At 43.9% G+C, this 24,637-nt stretch overlaps 1 protein-coding gene across 2 annotated transcripts in view; it reads left to right on the top strand.

Moving 5' to 3' along the window:
- WIPF1 (WAS/WASL interacting protein family member 1) overlaps positions 1-3,729 on the top strand; it is a gene marked incomplete at both ends in the record, with an annotated part of 44,212 nt that extends 40,483 nt beyond the window's left edge. For both annotated transcript variants that reach the window (XM_079539295.1, XM_079539294.1), the window contains 3 exons: positions 1,208-1,420; positions 2,296-2,409; positions 3,674-3,729. In XM_079539295.1, coding sequence (XP_079395421.1) covers positions 1,208-1,420; positions 2,296-2,409; positions 3,674-3,729 — 383 coding nt within the window. The remainder of the gene's footprint in view (positions 1-1,207; positions 1,421-2,295; positions 2,410-3,673) is intronic.
- Positions 3,730-24,637: the final 20,908 nt, after the last annotated feature.

The following is a 24,637-nucleotide window of genomic DNA, read 5'->3' as shown; positions in this document are numbered from 1 at the left end:
AGAAGGCCGATCTGACAGTTGTTAAACAGGAGGCAGTTGCTGCAGCGTGACTAACTGTCATTACCTGCTAGACACAGATTCAGGATGAGACTGAAAGTAGCGTTGTCTCCATCAGGTTATTTCATCATATGTTTTGTCCTCTGACAATCACTGTTTGTAACTTTTAAGAGTTGCTCCTCATGTGCCTGATGCTTGTGGAGCTGGAGGAGCTGGGGCACAAATGGGCCCCATAACACAAGGAAGCTGCACCTCAGTGCACTCACAGAGGCTTGGCACATGGCTGCCTGGCTGCAGGAGTCGTCTCACGTTTGTTCGGGAGCACAGAGCAGTTCTGCAGAGTACAGCTGTGACTTTGGACACTGCAGGAACTTCTCCTGTGACAACCTCTGCTTCCACAGGAGATTCCTGTTCAGCTCTTTTCTGATGCAGATTTTAGTAAATATATACTGCCTTTCTGCTGAGTCAATGAGCAGAAGGAAGCTAGAGATATAAATTGTAAATGTAAATACTGTTCTGCAATGGTTTGAGATAGATGATGGGTTTTAATAAGGTTTAGGGAGAGAAACCATTCTGGTTTTCTACTATGTGTCTGTAACTAGATTTCATCAGAACAAGGAAGCATTTAGGAAAATGAACATAATTGTCAATTGCCCAACTGCACTAAGCAGAGGTGCTGAGACCTTTGGCCGTGTGCAGCCCTCCACGCCCTCTGCGTGGCCTCCTCCTGTCCAAGCTGTAGTTTCCTCTCCTGTCCCAGTTTACTGCTGCTCAGGGAACGTCACTTTCCCACCCTGTGTGGGCTGTGCATTCACCTTGCCATGCAGAGCTTTTCTGCTTCACTGTGAAGACACATGGGGAGTTGGTGGGGTATGGGCTGGATCCCCAGTCTACAAAGTTCCTGCTATAACTGCTCATTGAGGAAAATGTGATTTAGAGTGGTTTGAAATTGGCTTCAAGGGCCAGCACCTCTACAGAGTGACTGCAGCTGAGGGAGGCAGGAATATGGGTGCTGAGGTGTGTTTGTGTTTGGGTATACCTGCTCCTCTGACCTCTGCAGGCAGGGAGCAGGGAGGTGGGGTCTGCCCTACCCAGGGACCCTGGCCTGTGTTCTGTTAGTGAGAGGCCACGGGACACAGGCAGCAGTGTGCCACTACAGCACAATAAGGGGCAAACAGCGTTTTTGTGCTTATCTCTATTCTCTCTTCAGGCCCCCTGCCACCACCACCTCCCATCAGCAGGAATGGAAGCACCTCAAGGGCTTTACCTGCTGCTCCCCAGCTGCCTTCCCGGGCTGGGCTGGAGAACCAGAGAGGTGGGCCCCGGCCACCGCTTCCCCCAGACCGGCCGGGGACAAGCGTACCACCACCACCACCACCGCCTTCATCAGCACTCCGGAACGGCTTCCAGGACTCAGGCGACGGTAAGCTGTGCTCCCAGCTACTTGCCCTCATAGAAATTGTGTAGCTGCTTTTGGCCTTAACGTGGAAAAAAGTGTGGGGTAAAGGATAGAACAGGACTGCAAAGCTGTCAATATAGGCTTAAAAATAACCCTTTGAAATCTAGTCTGAAAAAGAATAACAATAAAAGAAAAAAGAAATGCTTCTCCATACTTAGCTTTGCTACAGTGCATGAAGAAGTCCGAAGGGGATTGTTCTGGCTGCAATGTGAATTCAAGCCATAGCTACACTAGAACTCCTTGTAAGTCAGAACAAGTTAGATGATGACTCAAAAACTGAAAGCTGAAAGACAGAGGAGGGAAGAGGTTGTCAGAACACTGCTGAAGATGTCAAGTTTCTCTCTCCTTGCTGATGTTTCTTGAAAAGGTGAGATTCAAGATAGCTGAGTTTTAAAGATTCATTATGCTTTTCTTTTGAGTTGTCATTTACAAAGGATAGATGCATCTTTTGGCTAATTATGGATGGCTATGGAAGTTGATATTTCTGACATTTATGAGGAAAAGCAAGCAGAAAATTAAACTGTAACTCACACTTTTGAATCATCTTTGCACTTCAGATAAGGCAGATGGGTTTCAAATGTATTTTTTTTCCCTGAGTGGTTTGCAGGTTCAGAACCTGGTTTCTAATTGTAACCGTGGGAATAAACATATTAAAACTCAGTCCCGGTAAATAACCCAATAGGATGCTGGTTCAGTATTCAGCTATCAAAGCATTTTGCAATAGAAAACATGTAAGAAATTCAGTATTAGAATCAGTTGATTTTTCTGAAGCTGTATCACACAACCAACCAGTAAAATGCATCTTGTTCTGTTTTGTTTTGTTGTTGTTGTTCTTTCAGATGAGTGGGAAAGCAGATTTTCTTTTCATCCTATATCTGATTTGCCACCTCCAGAGCCATATGTACCTGTGAATAGAAGTTATCCCAGTAAACTAGCAAGAAATGAAAACCGAGGTAAGTTTGTGCCACCTCTGGTGTTGGGATTTCAACATATCTTTCTAGAAAGTGTGAATGGGGAGGAGATTGGCTCCTGAGGTTTCAGAACTTCTCCAACATCTTGTTTTCTCCTCTCCACCACACAGAAAACACTAAATACAGGTTTGCAGGCACAAGCCCTTTTAAACTTGTACTACGGAGTGGGATGGGTGCAGTATTGTTTTCTTCCTAAGTAGTAACCTGTGTTGTAAGATACCATTTTGGCCATAATATTCTGCTACAGGCAGACAGAGATGCAAAATCCCAGCTTCGCCTTCTGATTTTTGTTTGTGTGGTTTTGTCCCTGTTACTCCTCTTGGAACTCTCTTCTGTGACTTCTTTCTCATTCCCCGTCTAAATCTATGCATGACTCATTTATTTGTGTGCCAAAATCATCTTTATTCTCCCTTGTTGGTGCATTAAACCCCTGCTTTTTTGTTTGTTTTTTTTTTTAGAACAAGTCGTGCTCTTCTCTCAACTTTTAGTTTGCTGAGGTCATTATATCAGGATGTATTACACTCTTCTTCCAAGCTAAATTCTGTTTCTCTGATCACTGATGTTGCTGCTGTATACATTTCAGCTTGATTTCATCTTTTCTGATCAGTGTTACATGCTGTTCCAGTTGAGTCTCAGGCATTCCATTAGTTAGCACCATTTGGCCTGGTACACCCAAGGATTAATTCACTTCTTTCACAATAGGTCACATCAGTGCTCATAGTTATCCTGTAATCATCTGTACACTCACATGTTTCTCTGTCTGTCCTGTTTCCAAATTATGAGGCTTTGGTGTGGAGCAGAAATTCCTGTTAGTCTCTGGCTCTTACCTTTCTTCCCATTCCTATTACTCCACAAAGAGAGTCAAAGAAATCAGTTTTGAATGAAAATCTTTATTTGGGGAAATATATGAAGAGCTTTGAAACATTACTTCTAGAGCTTGCTGCTTTCATTGACACGTGTTGCAAGTAGCACTGAGACCACATGTGTTTATGCAGTAAGAGTGACTGACCTGCTGACTTTGAAAAGGGAGCAAAGGACTGAAATGCTAGTAGTTCCTAGGCATTTGAAGATAACAGTAGTTACAAACTGAAGTTAACATTGTTTGAAGTTCTTGCATTCTTGAGTAAACTAACCAGAAACTGGAAAGATATTTTCTAAATGGTTAGACAAGGAAATGAGTAGATCTTCTGGCTTGGATGTAAGCTTCCACTATAAAAAGTAACGGAAAACTTTCTTCTTTTTTCAGGAGGCTCTGGTCGAAAAGAAAGAGGTGTCCCCCCGCTTCCCCCTATACCAAGGTGAAGTGGGCTCTGGCCCTTTTTTGGGCGACATCTGTTTTACAAGGTTTCCTTCAAGTCAGCTCTCCTGTCCACATTGTTGGAAAGTTGTCTGTTTTGCTCTGTTTCCACTTTTGGCTTGTCAGCTGGAATAAACTTCAGTCTATTACAAAAGTAATAGACAAAGCTTATGAACTATAGTTGCTCAAAGCTATAAATTTTGTTCGCTTATACTGCAGGCTGTCCTGAAAGGCATTTTATGGACCATGCCCGACATACATGCATCATGCTTACCGGGTCCAGCCCTGTCCTCTTGAGAGTTCCACAGAGGTCTGGCTTTGAATTTAACGAGAGCTGGAACAAAGCTGTTTCATTCATGTGGGGTACAGTGGCTGTATTATTTGATCAATCAAATACAATCTGTTTGCTGTTTATAAACCAACTGCCAGGGAATACTGTATAGCTGAGAATCCCCTGGAGCCTTCTTTGTTTGCCCAACCTGGTCCATCTGCTTCTGCGAGCCATACTCCTACTACATGGGAACCAAAAGTTTATCTTAAATCTTTTCACCTCAGCTTAGTCAAGTAATTTTGTAATTTTCTATACAATAGATAGCACGTCCTGTCCTGAGGATGGAGTGTGTCTGGCCTTATTTTCATCTGCAGAGAATCTTCCAAAAAAGAGCACAAGTGAAGAATTTGGCAGCATAAAAATATCTTTTTTCACACCTTTTTTCCTTGTTTTGTAATAACATGTCAGTTTTAATCACTTTGTGCTTTTCTACTTTGATGTGGACTATCCTACAGTCGTCCGTGTCCTGGATTATTGCAACGCACTCTTCCTGAGACTACCTGCAGAGAATTCTTCAAAAGTAGTCTTAGTGGAAATGCAGCAGTTATTGTAATTTTTCTTTCTGTAAAACATTTCTAACACCAGTGCTCCACAGACTGCTTTCCGTTTGTTTCTTTGGTACAATTAAATGATGGGTTTTTAATTTAAAAAATTTCCTGAGGCTTGGGTGACAGTCTCAGAGAGATTGTAGCTGACTCATGTAACAGCAGAGCAGCTGAGGTCAAAAATGTGCATAGGTGGAAGCTCTTTGATGTCATGAAGGAGGTCTGGGGTTAGTGTGTTCAAGTGGGAGCACGAGCTCCAAAATTTGCTATCTGCACTGGTTCAAGAGGATGGGAAGATTTGGCCTTCTGAGTTTACCATGAAGCCTGTTCTTTCAACCTCCACTGAAGGGCGCCTCAGCAGAGAGCCACGAGACTTATGCTGATAGAAGAAAGAGAAAAGTATTCTGACGTTGTGACAATCGGTTTGTATGTTTAATGGCTTTTGAATTTTGTGTTTGAGAAAAGAGTTCATCGAATGAGCATGTTTTGTAAAAGGATCCAAATGCATGTAAAATGCCTTTGAAAATTTGAGGAAGGTTTTAATTCTGAATTTTTGAATATTGCCAAATCATAGCTCTTTGTTAATTGGACTTCTGAAGTTTAACCCTGAAAAATTTCTCCTCTGTCTCCTCAACAGCATGCTTCTTGGGACCCCTACAAAGCCTATACCAGCAGCCATGTTCACTGGGTAAAAAAAAAAAATAAAAAAGTTATGTTAGTTAAGAAAGTGTTTCTCTAGTGTGAGAGATGTGATCCTAAGCTGAGGCTAGAATGAGGTTAGCCCTAGAAAATCCAGGGAATGTATCTGAAGAGAGCTTGAACCCCACTGCAGTGTCTGCATGTGGGGCTTCTTGCCCGTCAGTGGGCTTGGAGGGGCAGACTGCCTCTGTCCCACCACTGGGACAGTCACCATGACAAGGCAGAGCTGGGTGCGGCCACATCAACATAACTTCCTGGCCTTCTTGGTATTTGTTTACAAAATCTTGTTAGCTGTGATAGCATTTGATTACATACAGGTTTTTACATTTTTGTATCTAATGACATATTTTCAGTTACTATCTACAGTCTTGAACCTGCAATTGAGTGCGCAGGCGCAGGGATGTATCTACATCAAGTTGCAGGGTCGTGGCTGTTAGAGTTTCTTATAGAAATATTAATGGGACCTCCATGTGACAGGTGCACCTTGAGATCAAGCCTAGCTCAGTACTGCATTTCTATGTATTTTATGGATGTCACTTAAACGTGTGCACTATGCAAAGTGCCTGTCTCTTTGGCTTATTGTTATGTGAATAGAAGTCCAAATAAGATTTTTAGGATAATAACTTAAAGGATAAATTATTGTATTCATGTTATTAAACTGAAGCACTTACAACTTTGAGGAGCAACGTTCTGAATTTAAGAATACAATATTTTTGATACATTGACCTGCCAAATCTTTAATATCCAAACAGCTATGCAGCCAAAAAAAAACTAGAAAAAAATAGAATCCAAGAGCTGTACTGTGTCTTGTAACTTACCTGTTTCCAGTATGACTGTTTTACTTCAAGTAAAATGCTGCAGATTGTTCTGCCACTCCTCTGCATCATTCAGAATATCCCGTATTTAATCTTTTTGGTAAGGTTCACTGACCAGAAAGTCTGGACCTTAACCAGTGACTTGGCAAGTCAGCTTCAGTCTCACTTAAAATGGCTGCGTAGAAGGCCCTGTCAACAAGCTGAGGAACCCAAGGTGCCTGTTGGTTTCACCACTTCCTTGTACTGTAGAAACCTCCTCAGAACAGCTGTTTGGCATATATGTAAAGTACCTTAAAAATGCAGAAAGAGGTATTTTTTCACCTAGCAACAAACTTGACTATTTGTATCTTTTGCAGTAAAATTCCCTAGTATAATCCAGAACAATGCAGCATTTTATCTTCCATATATCGCTTCACGTATCAATAGCTTTTTACAGTATGAGCAGTATTAAGGTATTTATTTCACTATGAAGTCTTAAAAAGAAAAAGGATACAGAACAGGTTGATCCAGTGGTGCCTTATGACTTTTTTAGTCAACTTTTCTGTGTTTCACAAGACAAATGAAGTCGTCGTTCTTGCACATCCCAACGTCAACAGCGCTGATAGCAGCGTTGCACAGTGCTGCGCCAAGTTCTGCTGCTGGTGTGTGCTCAGTCTGCTAACTTGAGTGAGCTGAATGTGTGGAGAGGTGCGGGTCAGCTTCCAGTTGAGACATGGTGGCACTGGTGCCATTGCTGGCATTGCTCTGGAAACCTCCCCTTCTCCAGGCAGCCCAGCTGCCTTCAGCATGTTTGCGTGGCGTTAAAGGACTAAGCTGGGTTCACTGCTTGCATCTGACGGTTACTGATTTTGTTTTAATGGCGTTTTCTTAATAACATTCACACCTCAAAGCTTTCTTATGCCGTCACCAAGACTTGGATTGCATGACAGAGGCCATGAATGTTCATTTTTGTTTAATTTGACAAAGTAAATAAAATGAGAATAACTTTTGTAGTAATTTCTGCTCAGTTTTTCTGTAAGGAAACACAAGCTGTCTGCTCTGACTTTGTGCAGCAGCTGCAGGGAGAAAAGGTCCCAGTGATTTGTGTTCAGAGTTGTTGAAGGAAGCTCAGTTTGCGGCGCAGGAAGCATGTATTTCTGTAAATGAACCACTTCTTGAATAAGGTTGCAAGGTTCTCGTTGAGAAGCCACCATTTCCCAGCACCAAAAGAGTCATAAAAATTGTTCTTTTCTGCAAGACTGAGCTATTAGAGAAGTTGCTTCAGTTGCCATTTTAGAAGGACAGCAGCAGTTCGTCCTTGCAGCACTGACTGCTTACATGTCATTTCTACGAGTAGTTCTCTGCTGGAGAACAGAGCTGCTGTCGTGGTTCACATAGTTTGCAAGACAACTTTTTCTGTGCTGGAAAAAGTAGGAAGGGTGCCATTTACCCTTGGATGCAAAAAGTGGAGTTGGATGATCAAAGTGGGGTTGTTTCAAGCAGAATGTTGGCTGCCAGGAGAGGGGAGCTGGGGAGAAGTGCACCCATGGAGGATAAGCCAGTTGGCTTGATGTGGGCACTCGTATGAAAGCACCGAGCCAGGTGTAAGCTGTGTGAGGTTGTGAATGCTGTCTGTCAGTGCACTCAGCCTGTCACTGCGGTACTTCGAGTCTGTACAGTGTGTCTTGGATGAACTTTAACCTTTCTGATTGTACTCACCAGAAAAAAAGGGAGAATCTCTTACTGGAGGTGCTCAGTAAGACATGAAGAGTGGCTCGTGAAAAGCTCTGTATGTCCCTAAGGGAACGCAGGGTTGCTCAGCCTGCCTGGTGGCACTGCTACCAGTTATGAACAGGGTGCTGGAAATGTTGGGAGTGCTGAGGGAAATTGAGAGGGCTGCATGCCCTGGGCAAGGGAGTGGCGTGTTGGTGTGCTGACGTTTTGTAATTTGCGATACAGGTTCTGTAGCATAAACTCGTACGTGATAAGAAGGCACTCTAAGTTTGGACTCAAAGTCACACAGGGCTATAAAAGAGAAACATAACTTCCAGTGCAGGCTGAGCAGAAAGTAACACGGTTTTTTTTTTCAGGCGCTTACAGTTGGAACTTTTATAAAATATTAATCGAGTTCTGTGAAATTTTTCTGCTTAACATTTATCTTGTATGTGATTTTTTTTTTCTCCTTATTTTTCTATCCTATGCCAAATAAATTTTACTTTTATTTACTCGCTGGTGCAGCCTGTTGCATTGAGAACGTGGTGTGAGCCTGCATGGGTGTGTGGCAACAGTGCAGCTCCTCACCTGCCTGCATCTCGCCTTGGAGCTTTGGGCTTCCACGTGGGGAAGATCAGGTGTCTGCAAGGAAAGAAAAGCCAGAGTTTAGTTTGGCGTAAAGAATATTAGATAAGAAGTGTGGGCAGTGATGCTGTGCTTGTACACACGCCTTGCTTTAGTTGTCCATTGGTGGGCAAAATCTCTAGGTGCTGGTTCTCAGCTTTGCAAGCCTGACACTTGCTATGAGGAGATTATATGGAAAATGTAGCATTTGGTGTTAACCACAGTTCTGTTATCTCCACTCTCTTGCCAAGATGCTTCCAGAGGATATCACATACAAATGAAACCTTTCTTTTGATTTTAGAGCCCTGTTCTTGGTTTTGTACTTCATCTTTTCAGGAGATTTGAACCAGGTTCAACCCAGGAAGACTCTTTGGTAGAAGTCCAAAGAAGGCTCCAATTCAGGCCACAGTTCTGTTGTCTCCTTCAAAATTAGAAAAGTCATTTAAAATCCTGATCTAAAAAGCTCCATGCAGAAACTCACTGACCTCGCCAGGCTTAGCCATAGGTTCGTTCTTACACAGCTGTGGGTCCTTTGGCAGCCATGAGGACCACTTGTTAGTGTTCCAGTTTACAGACTGGCTGGGACAGAAGTTTCTGCGTTCTCCAGAGGCCACAGAAAGCCATGGCTCATCTGTATTCAAAGGTCCACCAGTGCCTGGGCTGTGTGGGTAGCAGGACAACGAAGGGGGTGAAGGCTGCGGGTACATGGGCTGCGGAGGAGCTGGTTCTGCAGGCTGAACTTGGCTACAGCAGTCCTGAACCAGGACCCAAAGGTATGAACCCAAGGGTCAGCTAGCAGGACCACCTCTTCTGGGTTCAGTCAAAGGAAACATGCCTCTTTCTGGGTTTTGCTTGATTTTGGGAAGAAGGAACTGAACTGAGCCATAACACAGCACAGCCCTTCCTCCATTTAACTCAAAAAAGAATACTGTTGCTTTTAAAAGAAAACAAAAACAAACAAAACAAAAGCCAGTATACTTGTAATGCTTGTAAACGCTCTCCAGTTGCAGGAAGGATCAAGCACTGGCTCAGCATCTCCCACAGCCATCCTGCCCTGTTACAGTTTGGCTGCACTGTGCATTGCTATTAGCAAATCGGTCCTGGCCAATCCATTATCAGTTTAGATGTTAAACGTTGCTCCAAACATGTGTATACAACAATTATGTATTTTTTAGGTTAGCTAACGAAACAGAACCCTCCAGGGTTGGGTTTTCTCTGTCTGATAGCCATTATAACAAGTGGTTCCTAACAGCTGCTTCAGCTATGGTACAATTCTCTGAAAAGCAACCAAATATGTAACATGATGTGAGCTTCATACCAAGATGTTTCGTTTTCAGTTGCACTCTTAGAGTGCCTGTAAATGTTATTTTGTATATAATGAAACTGCTTTACACTTTTAAGTGAGCTTATCCTTTAACTTGTCAGGACACTGTAACCCTCCGGAGAAGTTCTGCTTGCTCTGCCGAACTGAGAGGGGTTGGTGCATAGGCACCCTTGCCAGCTTTAAAGCCAAAGCAGTTATTTTGTTATAAAGCAAGCTGTTTCTCCCCATGGGCATTCTATGCTGTCTGCAAACAGCTGTGCCTGTGCTTCGCTCCCTCTTGCAGAGATGTCACAAGAAACATTTTGCGGAGCAGATAGGGGCATTGGAAACCTTTTCTGTACCTTGTTGCTTATTACGCCTTTGTGGTATCTGTGCAGCTCATTCTGTGAGCTTCTCCACACATACATGCAGATCTTTAACTTTGATGAAGCATAAAAGCAATAGAATAGCACTTTGTCTTCAGACTGTAGATTTTGCAGTGATACAAATAGTTTCTGTTACTGATGTGGATCAGTAAAAGCCTTTCAGCACAGAGATTGTACCCACCAACACATGTACAGATCTAAAAGACACCATGGGGTAGTGCGTGCTGTAGGAGGATGGAGAAGTTTGTTGATGCTTAACTCTGTGACATGCTCCTCATCTTTCTGTAACCACTGAAAGAGATCAGTAATGCTGCACTGTATCTCAGGAGGTGTTTATTTGGTAACCCCCTCCCATCATCTGTCTGGTGTTCAGGATGCCCTCTAGCACAACCTTCCTTGGTCCAGTCAGCAGCAGCACGGCTGTGTTGGTGCACTCTCCCTCTCTAGCAGCCCCATGCTGTGCAACCCTTTCATGACTTCCCCCAATGGAGGCCAAACACTTCTTGTCTGCTTTACAGCCCCACAGGCCATGAGGAAGCAGCTTGATTGGATAGGAAATGTGACAGCTGTGTGAATCCTTCAGCTCTGACAGAGCGTGAGTTCCTTCCTAATGGATGGAGAAATCGATCTGCATTTTTCAAAGTAAAAAAAAAAAAAAAAAAAAAAAAAAAAAAAAAAAAAAAAGCAACAAGTTTATTCTGTTTTTTTTTTTCATAGCTGATGATAACATATTTAAATGTTTATTTTTTGATGCCTAAGGCTATTTATTTCAACAGAGCCAGTGGACAGTCTTTTGGAACAGTTATGGTCCTGTAATCTTTTCTTCCTGTATTCACAGTGAGGCTTATAACATACTACACTTCAGTGGCAGCCCAGGTGCGGAGGTGCTCTTGAAGAAAGGATGACTGCCATGAAGACAGTTGGATTAGATCAGCAAACATGTTCTGTGGCTGCTGCCAATGCTGCCCATGTGCACTATCAGTGTCTACTGAACAAAAACATCTCAATGGAGAGACAGACAGTGGTACTTCAGAGAATTAGTAGGTAACTGCTACTTCAATTTTAAAACACATATGTGGCTTAAGATACAGCTTCTGCAGAAGCTACATAACAAATCTAAATCAGAAACCTGTCACAAAGGCTGTCTATGTAGCAATCACACCTTCTACTCCACATTACAACATGTCACTTTTTCATTTTCATGTTTTTCTCTCTGTTTAGGCCATTCTTTTATTTTTCTTCCTCAAAAAGAAGTTATTTTTCAGGCTTGCTGAGTTATAAGCTGCCTAAATGCCTTCCTCAATTGGAATATGGAACAGTTCCTTTTTTTTTTTTTTTTTTTTTTTTTTTTTTCTCTTTCCTTTTCTTTTTTTTCAAGAGCACAGCAGATTAGCAAACAGTTGTCTGCCAGCAGCCCCTGAGATCAGGGCAGAGGCAGGGGCTGTGGTAACAGCGCTCCTTGCTGCTGATTCCCTCACTGCATCAGGGACCGCTGCTGCTCCCTGCAGCCAGGCCACAACTCATCACTGTAAGGCAAAAGTGTTCTGTCTGTGGGACCACGGACCTCTTGATTGGGCATTATGGTTGCACAAGGACAAGTGTTTACTGTTATCATTCTCTCCATTTCAAATAGCAGCTTTCACTTCCCCTCCTTGCCAGTAGCTTGGGCTCTTTCTGAAAGCTGGGGACGTGCTGCTGGTGTCCTTTAGATACACTGTGGTCTCAGCTGTGCTGCGGGGCTGCTACTGTGCCTTCATCTATTTACCTTCCAAATGGGTTCTTGTTTTTTGTTGTGTTATCATTGATTTTACAGGTGTGTGCTGTGAGGAGATGCCCACACACTTGTCTGCAGGCTCATTCTCCCCACACACTGCCGGACACTGGTATAGTAGTGGTGAAAACTGCAGACGTGTTTCTTCCAAGCTGCAAACAACTACTGATACAAGTGCAAATGCATGATAAAATGAACAATATTCTCCATGAGTGTTTGGTTTGGCAGAAGGCAGGTGGGCCAGGCGAGTGGTTTCCCCACACTGAAAACTACTCAGCTCAGTGCAGGAGCCATGCTGCCTGCTGACTGCTGTGCCCCGGGCAGCCCGGGCTATGTGCCTTATGGAAGGGCATGCTGCACAGCAAGGTGACAGCAAGGATGTTCCCTGCCGTCCTTACCAGGGCGTTTCACCTTGCTTTTCCCCCAGCTCCTCCCTTCCCCGTGCCTCGCAGCCGGTGGCCAGGCCGGCGCTAGGTGGCACTTCGCGCTTGGCCTAAATTTCTCTCTTTGCAGAGAGCGGCTTTAACAACAACGCCAGAACTCGAGTGTTGTGTCAGTGAGAGTCGTTTTGCCTCCGCCACCCTGCCGGGAGCACGAGTAGCTCCCAGCTCGCGATCTGTGCTCCTGTCGTGCTGCTGTTGGGAATGTGATTGCGTGCTCTGTGCTGTGGTCCATCACTTCAGGAGCACCGTGAGCTTTGTGACTGCTGGGAAGGAGTTCACTCGGGACGTATACAACCTCATTCCCCCGCATGGTTACACAACTCTTAGGCAAGTAAAATGCCGGTATTGGCATAAAAATGATGCAAGAGAACAACATGTGCGACTCTGCCCTGTTTCAATTTAACCTGAAAATGGCATGCTATTAGGGCCAAACTAAGTATTCGCCTGCAGCTGGAGAAGGAGTTAAGAATAAGCACCAAATACCTTTTGTTTGTTAATAGAGTCAAATGGCAATAGCACATAGTTGTATGGAAGCCACCCTGACAATATTCCAGTATTAAAATAAGAATTTGCCCAAATATTTAAGAGAAGAAATTCCTTCTCATTGTGAGCCAGAGAAATAGAAAACAGTCAGAATGAGATCCACACAAGCATAGGAATGAAATGCTGGCCACAAAGCTAAAAGAAATGACAAACTGCTGAATGCAATCTGGAAAAGATATAGGGGAGAATCTACAGATTACAGAAAGAGATACATGAAAACTGAGCAGGGAGAAAAATATCTGCAGTAGCTGAAGAGCTCAGCAAGGAGAGGGCTTACCTGTCACAGCTTGTGACAGGGGATCAGGAAAGGGAAAATGGTGTGGCAGAGATGAAATAGAGATGAAATAAGAGAACAAACTGTTGGGTTTCTATCAAGGAATATAACGCACTACATTCAATATGTATTTTTGGATAATGTTTAAACTATGTTTGTACAGATGCTTATACAGGTGGGATATGGTGTGATCACAAGTGGGAACTCAATAAGTGCAGAACACTTTACAGAAACTTGGGTCATATTCTTCACATATCTCCAGAGCTCACCCTTTGTGTTGCAGCAGTCAGTTTTGCATTCCTTTCACCTGCCAAATCAATCACGCACCGAATAAGAAACAGGTGCAGCAGATTCCACATCAGAAAGAGCTTATTTGTTCAGAGCATCCTGCTTTAACAGGTTCCTGAGCAAATTGGTATTTACACTTGCTTGTGTGTATGTGGAGAACTGTTTTATTATTATTGTTATTTTTGTTCTTTATAAGAGTTAGGATGAACCTGTATGGCGTGACTGAGAATGCATTACAGGCTGCACACATCCAAAGGAGCGTGTGAGTATTCTCAGATCAAATAGGACCGTAGCTCTTACATCATATTTTTAATTATTTCATCACCTACTGTTAACATTGTGAATGTATGGAATTGTAAAATATACTGTAAGATTTTGTGCATGGCAGGCATGCTTTTAACTAGTATGTGAGACAAATGAACAAGACTTGATAATTATCTTCCATGTAAAGCACTCAAAAACACTATGTTAAAGTGGTGGTTTGTTTGTTTGTTCGTTTGCTATGTGATATTCTTGTTGTTATTTTTCTTCAGCTTGGGTGGTGAACTTGTAAGTTCCTCTGTGACTGAGTCAGTCTCCAAGGTGATATACCAGAGACCAAATGCATGCATGCAGAATCTTCCACTTTAATGGGAGACACAGCAATGCTGCTATTTCAGAAGAAATCAGCTAGAGCTATTCTGAATTCCATTGAATTCAATACAGTATAATTTGAACTTTTATTTCTCGCTTTTTGCTTTAATGAGGTGAATGTCACTATTTACAGCATTTATTTTGCTTACTGACAAGGTCAGTTCCTTTCACCAGGCTTAAACATGTGTACACATTGCTGAAGCTTTGGTTTGATGTTCTGAAAGCTGGCTGTTAGCTCTTTTTATTGTCTTCTGTCAGGTGCAGTGTTGCGAAGGGTACGATTGCACCCATAGGTATTTGAAGTGCCAGTAACAGGTGCCCATCTCTCAGCTGCAGGACCGTGGGATGTGAGCAACGTGCAGCAGAGGTGGGCTTTGCAACACCAATCCCAGTGCACACATAGCCACACAAAAATACCACTTGTATAAACTTTCGTAAGCAGAGCAGATGAGAAAGGATACTGCTGCACAACCATAGGTGAGTGAATAAATAAGTATCTGAAGGAGGAATAATGTTATGCAAGGATTCCTTTGTGTCCAAATGTGACTGTCAACATTCTGTTGACACCCTCCTCTCTTCTATGGTGGCCAGCTTCAGGCTTACAGGCAGCAGTGCGTGGCACAGTGCTCTTTAGGTCTCAGCATCAGAATGTTCCCAGGACCACAGAGACTGGGATTTTCAAGTGTCAGAAGTGAGGGAAATTCTCCTCCAGAAGGCTGTTAACCGATTTCCCCATGACCCACTCCCCCCTCTTCCCAGAGAAGAAATCCTGGGGCCTGTTGTCTTTCTATGAATACATTTTTCTTGGCTTGCCTTTGATGCTTAACTACCTCTCCAGACACATGTACGATGTAAGCTATCATTTATTTTGCAGTAGCTGTGTGAGACAGTGCAAGTGATCAGATGATCTAGATATGGATAAGTTTTGAGTTGTTCCTGAGAATGTCCTAAGAACAACTGCAAAAGGACAGATGCTTGAAAACAGCGAACTGAGCCCTGAACTAATGCGCTATCTGTGGGCATACTGCCAATTTTCACATAAAATTTGGCTTGTTCTCAATATCCAGAGCATTGAGGAAGTATTTTTCCTGTAATTCAATATAGGAAGATTACATAAGAAGTGTTTGCCTCTCCACCCATTGTTATAATTGCTTTGTTAGTAAGATGCCCAGATTTTCCATGCTGTTGCAAACTAGGTGCACAGCTGTCTGGAAATGACACAGAGATTGTACTTGTAGATTTGTAGATACATTGCATCCTGATTCATTTGCATTTACCAGCATTCTTTCTATCTTCTACCTTCTGTAATCATATCTATTCTTGGTAAAGTCACTTTCTGGGCAATACTTGCTTAGCAGTTATTTAGAGATGCTGGTTCTTAATTTTCAGTTGAGAGTGCTGCTTTGAAGCTTCCTCATGTAAGATGGGTTTTTTTACTTATCACCACCCCGTAGCAATTTGGGTCCAGGTTCTATTTGTGCTCTCTCTTTCTAGATAGGGGAAAAAAAAAAAAAGACTTCAGTGTTTTCAGAAATAAACTGGCAAAATGCAATTGCTTACAATAAATTCCTGAGGGCTTTTCTTTAAAGTATTCCAGCAGTCTTTTCAGCTTTGAAACAAGTGCTTGGGATTTACCCAAGTAGCCTTTGCATCAAGTACGAAGATACATTTCTGGTCCCCTGAAAATCTGCCTAAATTGGCTCAGAATTGTGTGTCTTTGAAAGTATGTCTGCATGTGGTCACTGCTAGATCTTAAAGCTAAATTACCTTAAGCCTGCTGTCACAGAGAAGGCTAAGCTTCCTGCATAGTGTGGGTCCACACATGTTATTGTCTGAGGGCAGTGCCTCCGATGAAGGCTTCAGGCCAGCAGGGAGACATGCCTAGTGGCTGCTCCTGGCTGCTTCTCGCTGCTGGGGCTGCTGCCCAGGTCAAAAAGCAGGTACTACCTTTTCCATTCAAAATGAGTTCACTGCTTTAATGGCCTGTAAGTGGACGGAAACATCTGATTGAGGTGAAGGCAGAACAAAAATCAAGGGGAAATCATTTTGTGGCTATGTAAGGTGTGGTTTGGGAATGCTGACAGGATCAAATGCAGATTTTGGGGACAGCTTTCAGTCTTAAATTTACTTTTACAGTTACTGGATAACCTGGCTTTGCATCCCTGGGATACAGAATCCTCTTTGTTGTCCTTAGTTTACAAATGCCTTGACAAGAAGAGAGAGGCTGAGGGAACTGGGATCATTCAGTTTGGAGAAGAGGAAGCTCAGGGGAAGCCTTGTTGCTCTCTACAATGACCTGAAAGGAGGTTGTGGCAAGGTGGGAATCAGCTGCTTCTCCAGCTGACAGTGATAGGATGAGAGGGAATGGCCTTAAGTTTCACCAGGGAGGTTCAGACTGGGTATTAGGAAAAATTTCCTCTCAGAAAGAGTGGTGAGGAATCAGAATAGGCAGCCCGGAGGCTGTGCTGGAGTCACCATCCCTAGAGGTGCTTAAGGAAAGGACAGATGTAGTTTGTAGGGACAACTAACTTGGTTTAGTGGGCAATATTGGTGGTAAGTGGGTGGTTGGACTAGATGATCTCAGAGGTCTTTTCCAGCCTGAATGATTTTATGATTATAAACTCAAGCTGTTAGAATGAGACTCCACTCAAATCAAAGCTATATTTGAGGGCAGGGGAGAACACGTGGCTCAAATAAAAAGTTGATTAGGCATTGTAGGAGTGGAAAGAGGGTGCTGAACAAACAAGGCAGTGTCCTCTGCTGTTCTGTAGTTGTTTTTTATTGGTGGTGTTTGTTTGTTTTTCATCTCATCATGTACCTTGGGTATTACAATACAATTGCGTGTGTCCATTCCTCAGAGTTCTCCAGGGGAAACTGCCAGACTCAGGTAAAGTGCACTTTTCTGGTCTGCAGTGTGTATGTGGCCACCGAGATGGAAACAGCCCAGCTTCCCGTTACTGCTCATGCCCTAGAGAAAAATCATGCTTGCTTGCTGATGGGTATTACCTGCAATCAGTGAGCAGCCTATTCAGCCAAACAAAAAGTACTGAAGTGTAATCATAATTTAAATACTTTATTAAATGTTGAATTGTTAGTGACCTTTTAAAAGGAGGAGATTGGGAAGTATAATTTCTTAACATGACTCTTTATTGCAGTCTGGCAAGCCTTCCTTGCTTCTTCCCAAAGCTTGTCCCTCCAAGGCATGCTATTTCTACAGGGACGAGTGCTAGGCAGAAAGCCAAAAAATCTGAAAGATCCCTTTGTACTTCCAAGAACTAATCCAAATCCATTTGAGTGGTCTTCGTATGGTGACAGAAAAATTTAACAACAAATTAATTAATAAAAGTGTCTCCCTGAACAATGTTTGCCCCAAAAACTCTCAACGTGAAGTTATGGAGGAAGATGTTACCCAAATGGTTTTACCATGACGCAGTGGTGAATGTGTTTGTTGGCCTATCTTTTGCACATCCTGGCTGGTCTTTGAGTCAGTTTGTGTTGGCCAAATGGGGGGATCAGATGGGAACAGGAACAAGAGGTGGGGAGGAGATAGGTGCTTACTTCTGAGTCAGCACTGCTGCTGAATGGTGGTCTGGGTTTGCACTAACAGTCTGCATTTGTAACGCAGTAACACAAAAATGATCTCATTTAGCACTGGTGCATTTAATGTTTTTATTTAAAAGGAAAGAGAAATCTCTACACACTTAAATACCTGTCTGCATTGTTTGTGGGGTTTTTTAACCCTTTCCTGGTCTTTTTATTTTTCCTTTAATACAACTGTATACATAGTTGTTGCTACTGATATTGTTAATACATAGTGATTTGTTTCTGATAAGTTTCCTGTAAGTATTTTTACAGTAGAGCTTGTAAATTGAACCCACTATGGGTAAAGCATGTCCAATACATCACTCATAACAGCCCTTGTTTTGTCTCCTCTGAATGTTACTTGAAAGAGGAAGAAGAGTGGTCCTTCTTTGCTCAAAGTTTCCAGTTTGCTGGGGAAACTACCCAGCATGTTGTCTGTGGGCATTGCAGCTGCTGGACAAGTTGACTTCTTCCAGTTTGGACATCTGTTGTCAGCCATCTGCTACATGTAACAAGACAAGCTGGTCTGGGCCAAATGAACAATGGAAGAAGATAGGCGGGATACAGAACTGTGAATTTGCTGCCTTAGTGACGGCAGTATCTGCCTGAATTCCTAGAAAATAGGCAGTTCCAAGTGCTGTCTCCTCAACCACGTCAAAAATTGGAAACCACTAGAAAGCTGCATCCTCTTTTTCATTGTTTGGACCCTTGGCTATTGCCAGCATTTAGGATTTACTGAGGGAGCAGTTAACTGTTTGAGCCAGCCTTGGGCATCTGCTGCCATGTGGAAAATGAGGCTGCTTTTGTTTCTGAGCTCTAAAACGGCAGAAAAAAAAGTTGAAATTACTGCAGGAAACTCAGCACGTTGATGCAAACTTCTGAGAGTACCAAAGAGGAAATCAGTCGTGACTGGTTTCCATGCTGATGTTCGGCAGACCTATTTGTGTGGCTTTTTGTTCTGCCTTATTATAACGTACTTAGAAAGAAAAAAAGAACCCAAGCAGCACAGGTGCCCGCAGGGGTTCGGCTCTCTGCCTCTCCCGGTGCACGGCGCCGAGGCCCGGCACCAGGCGGTATCGGGAGGCGGCAGCCCCCACTGCAGCCCCACGCGAGGAGCCGGCCCCGCTATCCGGCAAGGCCGAGCCCGGAGTGACGGCTCTGCGAGGGCAGATAAAGTCAGTCAGTCTGCGCAGGGCCGCAGAGGCCGTCGCTTCGGCGGCCGAGGAGCCTGCGGCCCTGGGAGCAGGAGGCCCGCAGCGGGGAAAAGCTGCGCCCCGGGGCGAAGCTGTAGGCGGCGGTGGAGCGTTAGGCCCGGCCCCGAGGGCGAGAGGCGCTTTCGGGAGAGCTCCGGTCGCCTCCCGCCGCTGCTGAGAGCTTCGCCCGGCCGCCGCCATTTTGCGGGCCGCGCTCCCCCCGCGGCTGTCGGACCGATCCCTCCCATCCGCCGCGCCGCCGCCTCGCGAGGCGGCCGGGCCGGGCCGGCCTTCCCCTGCGGCGGGCGGTGGCCTGCGGCCGTGGAGTGGGCCGGGCCTTAGAGAGGTGCTCAGCTCGGCCCTCTGTCCGCACACCGGTGCCTACCAAGCGCTAAGTAGGTAAGCGGCCGGCGCCTTCCCCATCCTCCGGCTCCCCCATTTGTTTGTTTGTTTGTTTGTTGTTTTGTCCCCGGGACAGCTGTCACGAGCCATAGCGCCGCTATTCTGTTCCGTCTCGCGTTTGTCGGTGGAAACGCCGCGTGCTCGTGTCTGGGCGGCTGAGGAAAGGAGGGCGGCGGGCAGGTCCGGCCGCAGGAGGGCAGGAGATGCTGCATCCCTGCACGGCGGTGTGGCAACGAGGTGCTTCTTTGGGGCTGCTGACAGCAACGCGTAGTCTGCGTTCTGAGAAATGTTTTGCCGCTTCCTTCACAAAGATGCGTCTGCTAACAAGCCCTAAGCTGAGCCTGATTGAAAACCGAGGGACGGCATGGTATTTTGTGCTGTAGGCAACTGTTGCTTCATTCTGACGAGCCTGACCAGCTGCCTAGATGGAGCCTGAGGCAGCGATAGGCACTATTGCGGCCACAGTTCCTCAGGGCTTGGGGTGCCCCAGCACTGCCGTATAACCACAGCACGGAGAGCACTGGGGAAGGAGCATGGCCTTGCTTAGGTGCTCAGAGATGCTTGCAGCCTCAGACCTCTTGTGGCAATGTTCAGGTTGTGTGCCAGTGGAGGGCTAAAACCTTGGGTTAGTTGCTGTTGGGGTTATTCTCTGTCTGCTTTCTTGGCTCGATGAAGAGAAAAGCAACTCGTGGTTAACTTGCAAGAATAGGAACTGTAGTAATCACTTCTTTCCACTTCATTTTATCATTGTAACTCTCTGAAGTTGCTTCCTGTTTGCCTTACAGTATAAGCTGTTATTCAAAAACACTTATCTCAGTTAAGGGGGGGATGAATGGTAATTTTTCCTGCCCCAGTCTGACTTTCAGCCTCCTGAATAAGTTGCCACCTTTGGGATGTTCCTTCATCACATTCAGGTACTAAAGTCACAATGTGGGTTATAACTTACGAGTAGTCTGTGCAGACCTGCCAGCACCACCAGGATTATCCTGAAAGTGTTGACAAGTGAGACCCTGAGAGAGGATGTACACTGAGGTGTCTTCTACAGTGTCTTGCATGGTCTTTAATTTAAGTAATAATTAAAATAGAAGAAGAAGAAGAAAGATATTTTCTTTCTGGTAAAGAAGTTTCTCTACTTTGGTATTCCAAGGGGAGCTTGATGATGTTGCTCAACTCACAGCTACTGCAGAACTGAGTTTCTGGTCTGGTGAATTTTAACTCTTTACAAATATTGACAACCTACAGGAGACACAGGCAAATATCAGTGCTCCAGTTTATTTCAAGAGCCTTGTGAGCTGCACTGGTTTCTTGATCTCTGTCTGTTGTCGGTTCTTGTGCCAGATTCCCGCTAGTGATGCCAGAACTGTCTGTCCTTATGAATGCAGGCTGGTAGTGGGCTACAGGTAGCTCCTCCTGGCACAGCTAATAGCAGATGAGGCAGCACTATTCTTAAAAGTTCCATGCTTATTGGCCTGCAGTACCCAGCAATGAGCTTTCAAGGATCCAAATCTTAATCTTCAGTCCTTGAACAGAAGATGATATATTGTATGCAAAGACAAGCTCTTGCCTTTAAGATATATGTACTCATTTTAGTATTGTTTGACTAGTTAATTTCTTATGCGTACTGTGAGAACAGTTCTGTGTAGACTGTACAAGGCTTTGGTTTTGGATCTGCTCAGCATTGTTGATTGCGTTAAAAGCTGTGAAATGAAGACACTTCTGCTTACGTGAGAGGCCAGACTGAAGCCCTAGGTGTGATAAAGCTGTATGCCAAATCTGTGATTGGTTAGGTAATCCCACTGCAGTTATGTAATGTGTGCATGTCATTGCAGATGGGACTCAGGGAAATATTCACTGTGATATGCAGCCCACCGAACAAGAGCCTGCATTTCTGGAAAATACCCATCGCTCTGTGATAGATAATCTGTGGTACACATGAGTTTGGGGCTGTGCACAGCTCTGGAGCTGAAGGGGTGATTCACATCTCAGTCTTTCAAGGAGCACCAGCAGCAGCTTTGTCACAGTGTGCCATTTCTCTCTTTGAAACAAGTGTGGTTCATGAAAAATTGTGCCTGGCTGACTTTTACAGAGGCGCTTGGAATGAATTTCAAGGTGAGATAGCCTGGAGGGATGCGCGGGAATGTTTGTGGCACTCTACAGAAGATGGTTGTAGGCTGCGTGGGTGTATATCCATGTTAGTTTTGATCTGCTGTTGGAGATAAGGATTGAGCACGTGCTGCTGACTGGTACAACCAGAGTCAGCCTGCTGCACGCTCATTTGAGTGAGTCCTGGGTTATGAAACAGCAGCAACTCCGTAAATAATTTAAAAAGGGAGGGAAGAGAGGTATTTAAACAATTCTAGCACAATTTTGGTTTCAAAGAATTTGCTTGTGGAGCTGTATTGGTAGACTTGCCTGCAAAAGCCTGGTCTGTACCAGGAAACAGCCTGCGTGGCTTAAACTGCTTCTCAGGAGGGAGAGAGGGGAAGAAGTTCTAACTGCAATTAGCTACTAGATAGCTGTGTGAGGCTGAGGCTTCTGTAGGGAGCATATTGAATACGTTGCATTGCAGAGAGTCTCACATCTGCACAGTGCTGCAAGCTGGAGGAATTTGAGATAGGACTGTTCCAAAACAACCACTTTTTACCCTGCAGCTAGGGTAGAATGTGGCCGGCTTCTTTCATCTTTCATCAATCTCTTGATGTGCCAAAACAAAGTTTGGCTTTCTTTTGAACAATTTGCGTGTCCTAACTACTTTCTTAAATTTTGCTAGTGGAAGTGGTTTGTCATCTGCTTTACTTATTGCTATTTTTTCATTGTTCTCCAGCAGATATTCTTTGATTTGGCATCCTAAATAAATCTGGGTGAGTGTGCCTTCTATTATGCTTTTTTAAAACATACAACATTTAAAACAAGCCCTGCTTGGAGTGACAGCCTTTTTTCCTGGGAAGAAGAGATAGCCAAGGCTGCTGGACAGATCCGGATGCTGCAACTGCTCAGGCCAGGTGAATTACAACAGCATCACAGGGTTGTTTACCAAAAGCTTTGGGCGTAAATAGATGTCATGAGTCAAAGGGTTTATGCTACACATGAATGTGTGTGTGCTGGATGCAAGGGTGTGAAGTAGGGCATACAAGATCTCATCTTTGCTCTAAGCTGATTTATTTGCTTTTGTAGCTGGCTGTTGTATTCTCTCTGCTCCCTGTGGACAGGAAAATGGAGGCTGGGGAGGCTCCTAAACCCAGTGTTGGTGTTTGCGGATCCAGCCGCAGTGCTGTAAGAGGCACTGGTTTGAGAATGGGGAACCTCAGCTTTGCCACTGAGCTGTTAGATCATTTATAGCAGGCAAGTCAGTCTGCCTTTCCTTTAGCTGCTGTCTCTATAAAATGGGAGAAAACACCTTGTGTGCCTTTCAAGAGTACTTTAGGACTTAGACTTGCCAAAAATTAATTTGTAAAGTTAGCACTAGTGTGACAAATCGGATCATTGGTCATTGTTTCATGTGGATCCTCATTAACTGGAAAGTGCATCATTAGCACAAGATAATGAAAAACTGGGAGAGCTGAAGTTGCACAAGCAAGATGCAAGCCTGAAGGGTGCTAAGATGACTTATTTCCTATACATCTTTCTTGAGGGTAGGGAGCACCTTGCAGACAATTTTGTACAGTGTGGAGAAGCTACAGTCCTTGGTCAAATTTGTCTGCCTTGCCAAACACATAGTTCTTGTGAGGGCTACTCCTTCTATGTCTGTTATAAGGAAGAACAGGAATGGTAAGAAATACAGACTGCTTCCCAGTAATGTTAGGAGAAGATGTAAAGCCACTTTCCAGAGACAAAATTCTCATTACGAGGGTGTGTCTTATGTTGATGCAAACCTGGCTATGTCAGTGGGGAGGCCTAGAGTAAATTGGACAACTCCTTGCATCCATGGCACTGCTCTGGGCATTGTTTGGAGGTGAGAGATGATTTTACACTGAAACAAATTAAAGGAGTAATGTCTCTGTGGATGCACCCAGGCTGAGGTCCTTACCTAGTCTGTGTTGGCACCCCTGTATGCCTGGGCTCACTTCGGTATGAAAACTGGGCTTATTTCTGAAAGAAGCTACATGTAAATCAGCTGGCACGTGTAACAGGACTGTAGAAGTTGCCCTTACAGGCAGCATATTGTTAGCACAGTAAATGCTGTCCCTTTTATGGGTATCAAAACCAAAAAGGATTCTAGTATTGGTTAGAAATAAGTAGGGCAGTTTTATTGAGTCTTTTAATGAGCTGTTTTAAACATTAGCATCTGCATGGGGAAGAAACACAAAAGTAATTGAAAGTCAGTGAATGCCATGTTCTTTCTGAGCTGATCAGTAATGGGAAAGGAGTTCTTGTTATTTCATGATAGATTGAGTGCATACAGCTTAGGCTGTAAAAGAATATGGAAACAAGTTGTTTGGTGGCTTAGTGTTTTTGATGTGTGAAGAATGAGTCTGTAGAAGGATGTACAAAGAATCAATACTGATAGACTTTGGAAAATTTCCTCTGCAAGAGTGTTATAGATGAATAGGAGCTTCATGAAGATGAGTAGGTAAACTAGGTAAGTTTGCGTTTAACCTGAAGCAAAGGATTTTGTAACTTTTGTCTCTTGCCTCTGGGAAATGGATATACAGCCCTGAGTAACAGTGGGAGGCATCTTTTTGGCAGAGTAGGAAAACTGTTCTGGGCTTAAATTTACAGCAGAGTATTCACAAAACTTCTCTAATAATATTAGAGATAGACTGCAGTGATAGGTCTGGATTAGAGCAAGAGCTCTGAGTCATCTGTTTATAATTGAATAAATGCTTATGAAAGTACAGAGGCAGAGGATATAGTGAAACAAAAGAGGAACGAGGAAGGAGCTCTATAAGCACCACAGGACTTTGAGGGATCCTCCCATGTAAGTACTATAAGAACAAGTGGAGATGGGAGGCGAATTAGAAGGAGCTCTAATTACAAAAGGTATGGGAAGGGCAAGATTAAGAAGAGGATGATTAGCATGTATGATGGTCACAAAGGATGAACTTTGTGCAGCAATTCTGCAAGTTTAAGATTTTGGTCTCTCAAGCTTTTGGTAAGAGCTGTTTCAGGGGGAGGACCTGGGTTAAATGAGAGCTAGAGAGGGAAGTAAAGGAAGACTGCTGACCATGCTTGGAGCTTGTGTGTATGGAAGCAAAAATGAAATAGCAGTAGGTAAAGGGAAGGGTTTTAATATTGGAAATGTAATGTGTATTTTTATTGCAAAGGAAAAAGAACCACGTAAGATATGAATCACAGAGGACATAAGATGTCATAGGGCAGGTACAGGGAATTAGAAAAGAAAATTAACGGTTTGGTAATAGGAAGCAAAAAGAATGTGAGACTGTATTTG

The sequence above is a fragment of the Tetrao urogallus genome (assembly GCF_951394365.1).
Source record: "Tetrao urogallus genome assembly, chromosome: 8".
In the NCBI taxonomy this organism is placed as follows: Eukaryota; Metazoa; Chordata; class Aves; order Galliformes; family Phasianidae; genus Tetrao; species Tetrao urogallus.
Note: the sequence above shows the minus strand (reverse complement) of the source record. Positions and strands in the feature narration are given on the sequence as shown.